At 44.2% G+C, this 17,235-nt stretch overlaps 1 protein-coding gene across 1 annotated transcript in view; it reads left to right on the top strand.

Moving 5' to 3' along the window:
- The window catches only part of LOC310867583 (collagen alpha-1(XXI) chain-like), a 60,529-nt gene that overhangs the window by 9,216 nt on the left and 34,078 nt on the right, over positions 1 to 17,235 (top strand). The window contains exons 6-10 of the mRNA XM_083777698.1: positions 1,657 to 1,822; positions 4,206 to 4,437; positions 8,479 to 8,652; positions 15,643 to 15,720; positions 16,094 to 16,105. Of these exons, the coding sequence (XP_083633824.1) occupies positions 1,657 to 1,822; positions 4,206 to 4,437; positions 8,479 to 8,652; positions 15,643 to 15,720; positions 16,094 to 16,105 (662 nt within the window). The remainder of the gene's footprint in view (positions 1 to 1,656; positions 1,823 to 4,205; positions 4,438 to 8,478; positions 8,653 to 15,642; positions 15,721 to 16,093; positions 16,106 to 17,235) is intronic.

The following is a 17,235-nucleotide window of genomic DNA, read 5'->3' as shown; positions in this document are numbered from 1 at the left end:
ATTTCCACACTCTCTCCAGAGGGCCACTATATTTCCACACTCACTCCAGAGGGCCACTATATTTCCACACTCACTCCAGAGGACCACTATATTTCCACACTCACTCCAGAGGGCCACTATATTTCCACACTCACTCCAGAGGGCCACTATATTTCCTCATTCCAGAGGGCCACTATATTTCCACACTCAATCCAGAAGGCCACGATATTTCCACACTCACTCCAGAGGGCCACTATAGTTCCACACACTCCAGAGGGCCACTATAGTTCCACACTCACTCCAGAGGGCCACTATAGTTCCACACTCACTCCAGAGGGCCGCTATAGTTCCACACTCACTCCAGAGGGCCACTATAGTTCCACACTCACTCCAGAGGGCCGCTATAGTTCCACACTCATTCCAGAGGGCCACTATAGTTCCACACTCACTCCAGAGGGCCGCTATAGTTCCACACTCACTCCAGAGGGCCACTAATAGTTCCACACTCACTCCAGAGGGCCACTATAGTTCCACACTCACTCCAGAGGGCCACTATAGTTCCACACTCACTCCAGAGTGTGTTAATTTCAAATCCATGTAGTTATACTTATGCTATAGCTTTATGAACTTAAGTACAAATACATTGGACATAAAGAAAAGATAATAAAATCATATTACTTTTTCTATTAAATATAGACTGAAGTAATTCAAGCGGGTCACGTCTGGATGCATGTCTGGAATTGTAACAGCTGAAATCACAGCATTACAATATTAACCTGCGGGCCGCATTAAGTGAAGGTGGGGGCCGCCAGTTGTCCATGTCTGCGAGCTATGCGAGACTACTGTTGGCTTTGTCTGCTCACAGAACTTTAGTTTAGACGTTTTCCTTCAATGTGTGTGTGTGTGTGTGTGTGTGTGTGTGTGTGTGTGTGTGTGTGTGTGTGTGTGTGTGTCCACTAATCTCTCAAAGTAACCACATGGGACCACATTGTGTACACAATGCTGCCTTGTTGTCCAGGGATCCCTGAATAGTTGACCCTAATATTGGTATTATCTTTCAAACACAAGTGTTTGGTCAAACCACGTGACTTCCATTGGAAAAGCATTGGGGCGGCCATGAATGAAACACAGGCAGAGCACAGAACATTCGTTCTTTATGTGTGTACGAAGCCTCATACTCCATCTTAGCCCGTAGCACTTAGCCTCAACGACCTTACAGGTGTGTGCAAAGGCTCAACTTCTGTAATTTATATAGCACTCGTGTATAGAGGGTATGCACGTGATATCATCATCAAACCAGGAAGTTATGCAGGAACGCCCACTGAGTGGCAAAAAACTACTTTCTGGCCTCGACAGCCCATACATCCAAACAGACCTACCTGATTGCATTAAAAAACATTAAACATTGTTAAACTCACTTTGCATGTTGCTTTGCCACTCGATGTGCCATTCACTTTAAGCATGCGCATATCCTCTATACGCATAGTTTAATTATCTAGATATTACACTGTTCCTATGCCTACGTATGATTCTTGCTGACTGTTTTTCATGCATCTGATGTATTACCATGTGTTGTTCTTGCTTGCTGTAAATTGCTCCGGATTAAGAGCATCTGTATTTAAATTAGGCTATTTTTTAAACTTGCTGCGAGTGACGGTGGCGAACCTCTCGTTTCAGAGTCGGTGTGTCCAACTCGCATCCCGGTGGCGTCTCGCGACGAGAAGGGCTTCGAGCTCCTGCTGGGAATGAACATCCAGAAGAAGGCCCAGGTGATCCCTGGATCTCTGCTGTCCGAGGCGGCCTTCGCCCTCAGCACCTCTGTGGACATCACGGAAAACACCAGGTAGAGATGCCGTAGGACCAAATCACTTATTCAACCCATTAACACAATCAGCGCCGGGATTCCTTCAAAATATTAGCTTGGGGGGCTGGGTAGACATGGCCGCTTTTACTCTGTAAAGCGGAAAAAAACTGAGATATTATTTTTGCTTGCTTACCTTTCTCTCGTTTCAATATTATCGCTAAATAATCCATCGCGTTCATATTTTGAACGAGAGGAAGGTGAGAAGTCATGGACACTGGGCTCACTTACTTCCTTGTTGTCTCAGTAAGACAGCCCTCCCCCTATCCACAAAGAGGAGCAGTGCACCAAAGCATCATGGGAATTGTGCCATAACCCCTCTATTGTAACGGGTCATACGGGTTACATAGTCCCATGTGTCGATGACATCAGAGATACTGGGCTCACTGCTAAAATGTAAAATATCTAAAACCATTTAGCCCCCACAATTATTTGTTTTTGACCCCACCATCTGTCTCTGCGTGGGATAAAGTTATCGCTCACAGTTAGGATGGAGTGATGTTGCCTAACCTAGACTATAGGCAGGTGCATGGGAGTGACATGGAGTCAGTACCAGGGCTTATCAGTGTGTCCTTGGCAAAGACTTGCGCTTGTCCGTGCAGGCAAATTCTGTAGTTTTTACACACCATTATAATGTTCTTATTTTGATCATAAATATATGTATATGTGTGTACGTACGTACGTACACATATATGTACGTGGCAAACATGGGAAAAAAATTCCACCACAGGCCAGCGTGGCGATGATGACCCCAGTACAGACCAGTGCAGGAGAGAGCTGTAAGGGCAGAAGAGGTGCAGGCATGGCGGGGTGGGAAAACATGTAAAAGGGGTGTTGGTGAAAAGAAGCAGGATGCCGATAGGAGGTCAACACAACAAACCCGAGAAGTTCATAAATCACGCCAAGTCGCCAACTCATGTGGAGGAAATGCGCTAGCTGCGCTCCAAAATAAACCCACTAAGTTGCTTTGGAAAAATGCTGTGAAACCTCTCCATGAAAAAGGCACTTATATAGGTTTGTTTTCCATCCAGTGGCACTTCAAAACTCTGTGGCACACGTTCACCGCGGCCTTCTCCAAGCAAACAGCGCCAACAGCAAAGGAGAGAGAGAGAGAGAGTATAGGTACAACATTGTCTGATTGTCCCGGTTCTTAATATTATGGGAGGACCTGCTGGCGTCAGTAAAGTACTGGCACATTCAGCCAGTTGAGATTGCCAGTGCTAAAATTGGTGCATATGCCTTGAAGTATTCCGGTGAGGACCTAGAATTCAATATGGGGATTATAAAGAGGACATTGTTGGACATTGATGTTCTCCCCGTGTCCCCTAGGGTAGGTACCCTCACAAAAAAAGCATGCAGTAATCCTGGTCAGCCGGGGCGCCTGATGCAGGGGAAAGGCACTTGTTGGAATAACGTGTTCCTTCCACGCGTTACGTCCGGCCGGGGAAACTCCCCCCTGTCAGGTGTAAAGGAGCAACTTGGACACTCAGGCAGGTTGCTCTCCCCATGTCCCCCATATATGGGGACTAGGTTGGCGGAGGGTGTGTAGAGCCCAGGATCACATTAGATAATTGACACAGGGGTTACAAAATCGTGGGATAAAAAATATAAATAAATAAATAAATAAAGAGGGCATTAAGCACCCATGTCCACATTCAGTGTCGACAGCAAGAATAATGTGGAAAGAACAGGGCCGGGTCTTCATTTTCGGGCCTGTTGAGAATTCTAGTTTTCGCCGGCTGCACTATAATAATTTTATAAGTCAAAAGGGAGACATCGAAGAGGAAGGACGGGTGGGGAAGGATCAACATAATTATGGAATGTCAGAACACGTCAGCTCCATATATGGAGATCTAAGGGTCTGAGGTCAGATGAAGAGTTGCTGGCCGGCTCCATCCATATATGCAGATCTAGGTGATGATCCAGTCTTCTCCATGTATAGTTTGATGAGGTCAGTGTCGTCATCTTCATACAGTATATGGAGACGGCCATATATGGTGGCGTGACGTGTCACAAGGTGTGATGTCATGAGGCGTGACCATATATGGAGGCGTGATGTCACGAGGCGTGACCATATATGGAGGCGTGATGTCACAAGGCGTGACCATATATGGAGGCTTGGCGTGGCACGATTGACAGTAAATGTAGGTTTTGGACCTATATAGGGTCCATTTGGTTCCAAACTATCATTTAGCTGGGGACCCCTGGAACCCCCTCGAGGACCCCAGGGGGTCCCCGGAACCCCACTTTCGGGTCCACTGCTTTGCGTCACTATACCCGTGTCACATGCGGTCTAAGTACCGTACAATGTGAACAGATGGCGGAATGAATCCGATATATCGTCTCCTCTCCCCACGTCCTACAGGGACATCTTCCCCGAGGGTCTCCCGCCGTCCTACGTGTTTGTGGCGACGCTGCGCCTGAGGGGCCCGTCCAGCAAGGTGCCCTTTGACCTCTGGAGGGTGCTGTCCAAGGACGGGGAGGTGCAGGCCGCGGTCACGCTGCGAGGAGGAGGAGGGGACGGGACGGTGACCTTCACTACCACCAGCAGCACCGCCCGGCCCCAACAGACCGTGGTCTTCAGTAGAGGCTTCAAGGTTTAATAATTAATTCCACTCTTTATTATTGAATTGGGCTTATTACTAGTATTAAAATGTTATTTTTGTATGTCCAGCGTATTTGTATTTAGTTCATAAAGTAAAATAACTAAATGCATTTGAAATAATTAAATAAAAAACAATACTTTTCAGGATTCCAATTAAAAAATAGCAAAAACATAATATTCAGGATTTAAATTCAAATATTGCAAAAAGTATTCAGGATTTCAATTCAAACATAGCAAAAATAGCAAGCTCAAAACGCGTTGCGCATCGTAGATTGGTTATTTTATTGACAGTAATATACAACGTGGCCCTCTGGAGTGACTGTGGAACTATAGTGGCCCTCTCCATCATCAAAGTTGCCCACCCCTCATTTATATCCTAAAAGCCCAAACCACGCCAGTTGCAGCCTTTTACTCGTAACAGAGTATTTCTATATTTACAGTTTTGATACAGGTCCTATGATTATACTATAGGAGGAAGATTTTAAAAAAGTGTACAGAGTGTTTTTTTTATGTGGTCACACCCACCAGTTCATTAAGTATACCAGGTTTTCACCTTAGCACCACCCACCTGAACTCGCCCACAGCTGTTGTTGTATGACTAGAATTTTGCGGCCGCTTTGCGGCCGCTCATCCCAGAGTTACGTTGCCGCGCACTATGGGAAGAAGGAAATTGCGGGAGTTGACTCCACATGTAGTAACGGATGGGTTATTAGTTGTTATTATGTGTCCTTATTAGTGTAGTGTAGTGTAGTCAACACGTTATGGCTCATACACACTGCCCGGTATTTGCTCCGATTATGCTGTCGGGGAGCATTTTTGGCGCTGGCCGACAAAACCGCTGATCTGACGTTAAGCGGTGCCCAAAAGGTAGATCAGGATCTACCAGTATAGATCACAAAGGCTTTGCAGTTAGACCACATGACATGGCCCTAAAAATATATATAATTTTAATATAAAAAACGATTTTTGCATCTGCCGCTTGAGATGACCTGAGATGACTTGATTGATCAAAAAGGGCACACACAATGCAATACTTGTTGTTGCGTACAATTATCAGTAGCAAAGTGAAATACCAAAAATAAAAACCCTACCATTTCCATTCCCCCCCCTCTATTTCCCATTCCATGTGCGTTTGTGTTATAGTTCTCTGGCCTCTGTACTACTGCCACCTACCGTCCATTTATTGTATTACACAGTGGGTGAAAGAAACACACCCCTTAAGACTAAACCCCACCCATCAGAGGTGTGTCGTCCAGAGGTACACCACGGGACACCACTGTATGTAGCCTATGAAAGGCTCCTCAATTACATTTTGTAACTATTTTCAGCAATGGGATGATAGTTTTATTTGGTGGGTATATCAGATGGTCGTTTTGAAAGTAGCTCTGAAGTAAAAAAAAGTGTGGGCAGACCTGGTATAGATGATTATATATATATATATATATATATATATATATATATATATATTCATTCCGTGGGTAAAACCCTGTAGGCTACCCACATATTGGTAGCCTATATTAGCCCAATATTGGCGTTACGCATTTCACTTGAATAATGTTGTGTGCGCACGTGCGCGTGCGGAGAAAGACAGTTATTTAATGAAACTCAAGATTATAGCGTCCTGTCTCGCTGCCGCCGTGTATAGGCTGCACGGCTATTCCTGTGTGTGTGTGTGTGTGTGTGCGTGCGTGCGTGGCGTGGCGTGGCGAGAGAGAGAGAGATCGTGGCTTCCAGGCGTGCGTGTGTGTGTGTGTGTGTGTGCGCAATCAAATGTACTCGGCAGTATGGCTGGCAGGCGAAATGGCGAATTAGAACGGTGTAATTGTAATAGTTTGGCACAAACCAAAAACTGTCAAAGAACAATGTTGATGTAACTAAGAGATTCGCTGAGAGAGCGATATTTTATATACAGAGATTTAGAAGGAATAAGCAAAATCGTGAGGCGAAAGTTCCTCTCCTTCCTCATTTTTTTCTCCTGCGGAGTCCGGACAGTGGACAGGACTGTCAGTGAGACTCGGAGATCAGAGCAGCACAGGCTGAGAGCTAGTAGCCAATTAAAAGACGGAGTAGTAGTTGCCAGGTTCGCGAATTGTAAGCGAGTCGTAGTGTGTGTTGAATGGCATTTGAATGGCTTTTGTGGGCTTGTGAATGAATTTTCTCACATGTAATTTGTGCTCACTTGCATAGACCTGGCGAATTTAGCGTGGTGAAAGGGCAACAGTGTTCCGGGGGTGTGGGTGCTTGGGGCGATCATTTTGTTTGTAGTAAACAAATGCATTGCCGCCGTGAGTGTGGACGGGAGGCATCTTTGGTGGCAGTGGAATGAGCATTTTTTGGCGGGTGGTGTCGAGTGTTGGCGTTGGTCGCGATAGGAGGAGATAGGTCCCGAACACTGCGAAGGTAAGTGTGTGACGTCACTGCCGTGTGAGTGTGTGTGGGTGTAGTGTGTAAGATGGTGTTGTGGGTGTTGCAATAGCGACGTAGCTGTTGTGGCTTTGGGTTTCTTGCCATGTGTTTATAGATAATGAGGGAGGGGTTAGGGTTATGATGTCACTAAAATGGTGTTATTTCGATTCGGCCTTTTGACTCAAAGGCTTTCAGCTTTCAGGAAGAAACCAAAACTACATAGGGAAGACACATTTGAATATTATATAACCACATCTGGGGGTCTATTAGACTCAGTAATGTTAACTCCATAGTCACATGCAAAACAGAAAAAGTACAAACATCACTGAATCTTTAAGTAAAATTAGTACTTGTTTCCACCACTGTTCATGATCAATGGTATGAATGAGTTAGACTGCGGTAACTCACGGAAATAAGTGAAAATTGTTATTTAGTTAAGTAGTAGGCTGTACCGTAGAAGACATCATCAAAGGAGACTCAGATAAATCCATTTCCTTCTCCAAAAATCACCAAGTTTCACTTTTAGCAGTGGAAATATGCCACAGTGCATGTAAAACGTTTTGTTGGAGCGTACAACTTTCTTTTCCGCAGTGGCCGAACAACATCCGCTATGTTTTTTTTCCATGCATAAACACCGGTGGTCACTAAGCTCTCCGCCCCTGGCTTATTGATGCCTGAAAGGATTTGTTCACTTCACTGTTGGCGAACTATAACGGAACGTGGACACGGGTTTGTGACTGTGGTTTTCACTGGATTTAAAGCGTGTTCTTGGCGTGTTTGTTCGGTGACTCGACTGTCTGGATGCCAGACGAGCTCCTGTGACGCTCACTCGATCACTCCTTTGCATGTACCTGTGTTATGCTCAACTCCTTAACACATTCAGGATGGGAATTACCCCTTTTGGTGTTTTAACCATTATTTTAAACTTTAGCTGTTTTCTTTATTTCAATATGCAATATGCATCATGCTCTTTACCTGCACAGTTAGATGTGTCGTGTGTGTGTATCACCACACTTCTGAAACTGTTGCACAATGTACATTGATGAGCTAACATGTGCCTTCTTATATTGTTTCTCACCGCTATACTGTATATGATCATGATCATGTATTCTCTGTGTATGTTGCACAATATGTAGAGGAAGAAGTCCAAACTACATTTTCGAACCTTATTCATTCTTGTGTTGTGGAAGTGGAAGTGATGGATGGCTGTGGTTTACGTTGGCATCCACTGTCTGGAAGAGGTTGTCTCAGTATCTCTGTCTCTCTCTCTAATGATTAGTGATTTCTTTGAGCGGTGCCTCCGCTCCATTACGCAGCAATGTGTGTCCCTATGTACTGTATGTGTATATGTACGTACGTGTCCGAGCACGGACTGCTGTGACACCTACAGTGGCCAGTATAGCACCTCACAGAGTAAAGTTGCATAGAGTACACTTCAGTACGAGCCCTGGGCACATTCCGGGGACCCCCGGCGGTAACTCTGTCATTTCTCGAGGATTTCTTTCCAAATATAATCAAAGTACAGAGCACAGTACAGTACAGTAACCATAACAATACATGTATAGTTGCACCGCTCAGTTCTTTTTTTAATTAACTCATTATTTTTTGTCCCCTCTCTCTCTCTCAGGCTCTGTTTGACGGACGGTGGCACCAGCTCAGACTCGTGGTGAGGCCGCAGCAGGTGATCAGTTTTCTGGACGACCAGCAGATCGAGGAGGTCACTCTGGAGACGGTGGTGCCCATCTATATCAACGGCCAGACGCAAGTGGCCAAGAGGCCAGGAACAGACACCAGCATACCTGTGATTATTACCACCTTTTATTTTAATGTGCATGTACATTTACTATTACAGGGCTCGGAATTGCGACCATTTTGGTCGCAAATGCGCCTGAATTTTAAAGGTATATTCAGTGATTTCACTCAAAAAACAGTTAGGTTTCGTTTTTGGCTGTGGGACCCAGCCTTTCGTCCAATCAGGATAGAGAGTCAAAAACGAAACCTACGGTTTTTTGACCCCCAGGGGTTAACTGGGGACAGGGTGGGACTCCTTATATGGCCAGCACACTCTATAGTAGGGAGGATTATCACAACAAAACAAAAAAATAAGTGATATTTGAATTAAGTGAAATCACTGAATATACCTTTAATCTGTGCAATCTCAAAATATAACTGGGAGCACCAGTGCTACTGCATATAATTACTGTAGTGCGACCAAAACGATCGCGACCGAAAGTGTCGTGGGCCGGTTCCGTCCCGCGAGATGATTTAAACTTGTAGAGCATAAAGATCTGAGCATGTCAAAAAAAAAAGTAAGTTCCTAGTCCTTTCCTGTCCAGAGTCCAGAAATATCTCCTTGGCTTCTTCTGCTCTTCCTCTAACCTCCCATCAATCCGTGGACTGATTGGGTGATTAACATCAGCTGGACCTGAGGTCCTCAGCTGTGAGAGACAACAAAAGGGCTCAATTGAATGGAATGTGTGGAGGCAACACACACACACACACACACACACACACACACACACACACACACACACACACACACACACACACTAGAAATTTTCCTGAAAATTAACGATGTTATGAAAATAACTTCTCATAAATATATACAGTATGTAGCCTATATATATATATATATATTATTTTTTTACTTCAATCAAAAAGCAGGCCTACATAAAACAGGGTTTTGTAGCCATTTACAAATCCAGAAATTATAGCAGAGACAGTATTTAGAATTTAATTATATTTTCAACTGGTTTATTGCCACAAAAATAGCATCTCATACCAACTGGCTTGTAGGCCAGTGGTTCCCAAAGTGGGGTCCGGAGACCCCTAGGGGTCCTCAGCTAAATGATAGTTAAGAACCAAATGGACCCTTATAGTCCAGGCAAAATAGCATTTCCAGACAGACTAATTAAAAGAGAATTTTTTTCACCATAGATCATCTCTATGAGGTGTCTAGAATAACATACTAAAAGTCCTAAGAAATCCTAGATGCGGAAATATGTTTAATTCTCATCAATTCAAGATGTGTGCTAATACCTCGAGAAAACGTAACACCCTAATGGGCATTTTCTTTTCTTTTGTCCTATAACAATGAAACTTTCCACAATGAATCTTAACATGAAAACTAAACTTTTTTTGTATTACAAGTTTCTCTGAAACTTAATTTGAATATGCAAATTAGCTTAATATATATTGAATATGCCCACATTTGCATATCACGGAAATTACTTTTCCCCAAAATGTATAATATTTACATTGTTGTTTGTTAATGATATCAAACACACTGATCAGACTTTCATGAACCATTTCATCGAAATATTGTGACTTCATAGAATTAAAAAAACACCATTCATATGTATGACAAATGCATAAATCCGTCAAATCTTCCTCCAACCATCCTACTGCTAATGGTTGATGGCAATGCTGCTTTTGGACTGGCCTCTAACCTGAAACCTGCCGGGCTTGGTTGTACCTACCGGGGGCATAACCCCCACCAGCAGTGTCTCAGTCCATCCCAGTCTTCTTGTTCCTGTACTCTGCAGACACGCCTGAAGCTGTTGCGGGCCATCTCCCACCTCCAGGTAGACTCCATCACACATCTCCCACCTCCAGGTAGACTCCATCACACATCTCCCACCTCCAGGTAGACTCCATCACACAGCTCTGTCTCCTCCAGGTAGATTCCATCACACATCTCCCACCTCCAGGTAGACTCCATCACACAGCTCTGTCTCCTCCAGGTAGACTCCATCACACAGCTCTGTCTCCTCCAGGTAGACTCCATCACACATCTCCCACCTCCAGGTAGACTCCATCACACAGCTCTGTCTCCTCCAGGTAGACTCCATCACACAGCTCTGTCTCCTCCAGGTAGACTCCATCACACATCTCCCACCTCCAGGTAGACTCCATCACACAGCTGTCTCCTCCAGGTAGACTCCATCACACATCTCCCACCTCCAGGTAGACTCCATCACACAGCTCTGTCTCCTCCAGGTAGACTCCATCACACAGCTCTGTCTCCTCCAGGTAGACTCCATCACACAGCTCTGTCTCCTCCAGGTAGACTCCATCACACAGCTCTGTCTCCTCCAGGTAGACTCCATCACACAGCTCTGTCACCTCCAGGTAGACTCCATCACACAGCTCTGTCTCCTCCAGGTAGACTCCATCACACAGCTCTGTCTCCTCCAGGTAGACTCCATCACACAGCTCTGTCTCCTCCAGGTAGACTCCATCACACAGCTCTGTCTCCTCCAGGTAGACTCCATCACACAGCTCTGTCACCTCCAGGTAGACTCCATCACACAGCTCTGTCTCCTCCAGGTAGACTCCATCACACAGCTCTGTCTCCTCCAGGTAGACTCCATCACACAGCTCTGTCTCCTCCAGGTAGACTCCATCACACAGCTCTGTCACCTCCAGGTAGACTCCATCACACAGCTCTGTCACCTCCAGGTAGACTCCATCACACAGCTCTGTCACCTCCAGGTAGACTCCATCACACAGCTCTGTCTCCTCCAGGTAGACTCCATCACACAGCTCTGTCTCCTCCAGGTAGACCCCATCACACAGCTCTCCCACCTCCAGGTAGACTCCATCACACAGCTCTGTCTCCTCCAGGTAGACTCCATCACACAGCTCTGTCACCTCCAGGTAGACTCCATCACACAGCTCTGTCTCCTCCAGGTAGACTCCATCACACAGTTTTGTCACCTCCAGGTAGACTCCATCACACAGCTCTGTCTCCTCCAGGTAGACTCCATCACACAGCTCTGTCACCTCCAGGTAGACTCCATCACACAGCTCTGTCTCCTCCAGGTAGACTCCATCACACAGCTCTGTCACCTCCAGGTAGACTCCATCACACAGCTCTCCCACCTCCAGGTAGACTCCATCACACAGCTCTGTCTCCTCCAGGTAGACTCCATCACACAGCTCTGTCACCTCCAGGTAGACTCCATCACACAGCTCTGTCTCCTCCAGGTAGACTCCATCACACAGCTCTGTCTCCTCCAGGTAGACTCCATCACACAGCTCTGTCACCTCCAGGTAGACTCCATCACACAGCTCTGTCTCCTCCAGGTATAGACTCCATCACACAGCTCTGTCTCCTCCAGGTAGACTCCATCACACAGCTCTGTCTCCTCCAGGTAGACTCCATCACACAGCTCTGTCTCCTCCAGGTAGACTCCATCACACAGCTCTGTCACCTCCAGGTAGACTCCATCACACAGCTCTGTCACCTCCAGGTAGACTCCATCACACAGCTCTGTCACCTCCAGGTAGACTCCATCACACAGCTCTCCCACCTCCAGGTAGACTCCATCACACAGCTCTGTCACCTCCAGGTAGACTCCATCACACAGCTCTGTCTCCTCCAGGTAGACTCCATCACACAGCTCTGTCTCCTCCAGGTAGACTCCATCACACAGCTCTGTCACCTCCAGATAGACTCCATCACACAGCTCTGTCGCTACAATTATGTTGTGTGTTTCCTACTCCTTAAAGGTTTCACATGTGACATTAATTCATTTATTTTTAATGTCACAATGACACAATCCCTTTAATGTTTTGCAAATTCATCCATCCATTCATCTTCATCCGCTCATCCGAAGTCGGGTTGCAGAGAGTTCCAGACTTCTCTTTCCTGGGCCACGTTAGCAGGAACCTCCCCTGTTGTTGCTACCTTGTCGTGGTGGTGAGGCTTGTGTGCCTCTGTGACCCTGAGGACTATACCGGTGGGGGTTATGCCCCCGGTAGGTACAACCAAGCCCGGCAGGTATCAGGTTAGAGGCCAGTCCAAAAGCAGCATTGCCATCAACCATTAGCAGTAGGATGGTTGGAGGAAGATTTGACGGATTTATGCATTTGTCATACATATGAATGGTGTTTTTGATGTTATTCTATGAAGTCACAATATTTAGATGAAATGGTTCATGAAATACTGATCAGTGTGTTTGATATCATTAACAAACAACAATGTAAATATTATACATTTTGGGGAAAAGTAATTTTCGTGATATGCAATGTGGGCATATTCAATATATATTAAGCTAATTTGCATATTCAAATTAAGTTTCAGAGAAACTTGTAATACAAAAAAGTTTAGTTTTCATGTTAAGATTCATTGTGGAAAGTTTCATTGTGATAGGACAAAAAAAAAAAAAAGCCTATTAGGGTGTTTAGTTTTCTCGAGGTATTAGCACACATCTTGAATTGATGAGAATTAAACATATTTCCGCATCTAGGATTTCTTAGGACTTTTAGTATGTTATTCTAGACACCTCATAGAAATGATATCTGTTGAAAAAAATTCTCTTTTAATTAGTCTGACTTTTGGGTCTAAAATGGGCTAGATTGCCTGGCCTATTATGGGTCTGAAACTCTGAGAGTGTACTACATACTATGGGTAAACCAATTTCACTGTACATTTGTACACTCAGTTAAATTAACTTTGATTTTGCAATATACAGTGGGGTCCCAGAGATAGAAATGGGGAACGGTAGCCTAATTCAGGTCAAACTGGGGGTCCTTGAAATGTAAATAACTGAAAATCACTGCTAGAGCCGTAAAAATCTTCTCTTATGGGGGTCCCTGGCATATATTTTCAAATGGGGGTCCGTGGGCTAATGAGTGTCAATTTGGGGGTCCTTGACATGAAAAATGTTGGGAACCACTGTTGTAGGCTACAAGTGTAATAATAATGAATGTAAAAAATCGATTACATATTGGTGCTCGTAAAATTTTGGTGGGTGCTCCTAATTCTTTTCTGGTGCTCCTTCATTCTGAATTTGGGAGCACCAGTGCTACCAAGTAAAAAAGTAAATTTCAAGCCCTGTATTACTATTCTACTGTATTACTATAGCAAACTGTTTTCACATTAATCCATTAAAACCTCAGGCCAAGAGATCAAAGGCCTCATTCACTATATGAGTCTGAACAGACACGCATGTAAACGGCAACTGCTGTGACAGGCATACAACTGTAGCCTGGTTAATAAACCAGACCGAATCAGCAAAATAACCAGGCTAATACAACTGTGGCCTGGTCTTTCTTACATTTGGGTTTGAAATTGCACATCTAAAGGTTCATAGTTTAAAACCATGTTTTGAATTGACGCTACGGTAACTGCATGAGAAAAGCCCACTGGAATCTTGTTGGCATTTTCAATTCAATGAATTAATTCCAATTTCCATTAGCATTGCTTCAAAGTGGTAACACGCATCCACATGGACATTTCTCAGTAACGCCATTATTCGATGAGAACTGATGTCCGGTACTAAACTAAAATGTACGAACAGGGCTCACTAAGCAATAGTCGACTATTAGACCTCCATCTAAAACCGTTGGTTATGTTCTAAAAGGCTTAACTTAACGTTGATTTGCAGTGTCGACTGCAGCAGTTCCCAAACCTTTTGACCATGCACCCCCTGTTACCTCCCAACCTTGCTGACACACAAATTGCATAAACTATAGACCTATAGAGACATATATTTTCCTATTTATACACATATATGCACATATAGGAACCTGAATATGACGTATTATGCAGCATATAGGCTATATTTTGCATATACTTGCCATACATTGGCATAATATGTTAATATATTTAGCACCACAAGGGGTGCACGCACCACAGTTTGGGAACCCCTGGGACTATATATATATATATATATATATATATACTGTAACTGTTGAAATGACGTTATTAATGACATTATTTTAGCCGTCTAATAGCCCGGAAAATGCTCTCAGCCTATTGCTGTTCACGTGATGAACAGCAACAAACTACTGAAAAACATACCTATTTCACTGCAAATAGCATAAAACCATCTTGCATAATAGGCTAGTTTTTACAGAGTCTGGGGGTCGTGCCAGGCACACTGTGTGCGTGTGTGCTTGTGTGCGTGCGTGCGTAACCATAGTATTGTAAAATAACCAAAGTCAGAGCAGGGTATCTAGTACACAGAGCTTAATGAAACCACTAATAAGGCGTTTGCATGTTGTGTAAAATGTTTTACGGAAGCCATTGGCAGCCACAAGTCACACCAATGAAACACCATTGGGATTTGTTTTTATTATTTGTCAAGAAGCAATGGGAAGAGTGCAAAAGTTGTTGTGAGGTCACATACAGCATAGTAGTAATTGCAACCGAAAAGCTATTATTATAAGCTATAGTATTCGCTAGCTATTATTAAAGCTATTAAGCTATTATTTTCGTGGAATGATATGTCGCACAACACCTTTTCGTCAGAACATACTGTATAATATTAGACAACTAGACAAATACTGCATGACAGGTACATTTGTCTGCCTAATTTATTCACAGTAGCTTACCTTATGAATTCAACACATATCTTAAACTAGGTATATATTAGGTATATCATGAATCATCTATTTTTGAGGGGCGCCAGCAGCCTGGCTTTTGAAAATAATGTCATATGGCCACCAAGTCTATTGGATTTTTTATGTTTCTTTAGAGCACTCATGTGGCCCATATACTGTACATTGGGCAGCGGACTGACCTCATACTCCCTGCTCTGCATGAGGAGTCCAAGCTGCTTCTTTTCACCTGACAGATGGGAGTTTCCCCAGTTGGACATATAGCGTGTGGGAGGAACACGTTGTTCCAACCAGTTGTTTAGAGTATTTATGACGTAGATCGTTTGCCGGCCAAGTCTATGGACTTTAATGTTTAGAGCACTAAATAACGTAAGACGTCATGCGGCCGGTATAAGTAAATTTGGCGCCCCTCACTTCACACAAGTGTGATTTTTAATTTCAGGTGGACCTTCAGAAGTTGCGGTTGTACTGCGACCCGCACCAGAGTGAAAGAGAGACAGCGTGTGAGATCTACTCTGTGGTAAGTCCGCTCCGTCACCATAAGACACGTCTCGTCAAAACGACATGAACTATCAATTATAGAACACGATAGCATCTTACACAAAGTATAGTTTCAGTAGTACACACTGGAGTGGAGCATCCCACTGCAGATTAGGATTTTTGAAACTCAGTTCAGTTGAGTTTTATTTTCACAGTCATTTGACAAGTATATAAAAGGAAAACAAAAGGAAATAACACAATTGTCACACAATTGTGACAGCTTCAACAGGTAGAGTTTGTATAGTCGGATGGATATAGAAAAAAAAAAATAACTATTGTCTCATGTAAACCTCTCTCTCTCACACTGTCTCACTCTCGCTTCTTTTTCCTCTCTCTCATTATCTCATTCGCAGGACGACGAGAGGGTGAGTGTTAACAGTGACACACACGCACAGTACACACACAGTACACACACAGTACACACACACACACACACACACACACACACACACACACAGCACATATGGAAAAAATAAATGCGGTTTGAATATGGCGTGGCTGAAGTTATTAAACTCATTTCAAACCTTTATTGTCACTTATGGGCCATTTAGATTGCAGTGTGTTGAGACATAAACAACGCAATTAAAAAGGTTTACAGTTAAAACACATATATAGGTCATCATTATGCTATAGGGGCGACAGTCGTTCAGGGGTAGAGCGGCCGCTTCCCCGTCTTTCCTACCCGGTTTGGCACCAGTGAGGTGCAGTCAGTGCACACAGAGGTCAAGGCACAACGGACCTGCGCATAAATTATACTAATTGGTCAATATAAGTAGAATAATATAGCCTTTCCATAGGTAGTATCTTTTATATATTTTTCCGTTTACCGAATGTTTTCACATAAAATGGTCTATGGTCTGATCTAATGGAATAAATGCATGATCAAATGCAGGAGTTTTGACGATTCAACTAACTGTACCTAGGGCCGTCGCCTTGCCCTTTCATATTTTCATTTTACTTCATTGTCTCCACCAGCCGAAGGCATGGGGAGAGTATGTTTTGCACTCCGTCCGTCCGTCCGTCCGTGTGTCCGTGTGTCCGTCCGTCCGTGACCAGCTAATCTCAGCCACCGTTAACCCGGTCGACGCCAAATTTTGCACACACACTCCCTGGATGCCAACCATGAACCTCTGCCCCAAACTTTCCAGAACGGCCTGTTATAGCGCCACCAGGAGGCCGCTTTGTGCAAAACAAGTTTTTTCACAGTACACCTACAGATTTTGTCCAAACATCACGCAAATTGGTACACAGTCTCTCTAGAGCCATTCAACGAAACCGGTCTTTCAGATTTCTCACACTCCATCCTGATTGGTTAAGATTGGCTTCCAAAGTTCATAGGAGTGCTCAGTTTCAAACAAAATGCTGCAAATCATGAACACATCGCGTTATTTCCGTGAAATTGTGCACGCACATTTCCACTAGGCCGAGGACGAAATGCCACATGAACAATTTCAACTCAGCCTCAAGGTGGCGCTATAACTGGCCGAAAAGTGTT

This window comes from Protomyctophum parallelum, assembly GCF_964188405.1.
Source record: "Protomyctophum parallelum genome assembly, chromosome: 12".
NCBI lineage: Eukaryota > Metazoa > Chordata > Actinopteri > Myctophiformes > Myctophidae > Protomyctophum > Protomyctophum parallelum.
Note: the sequence above shows the minus strand (reverse complement) of the source record. Positions and strands in the feature narration are given on the sequence as shown.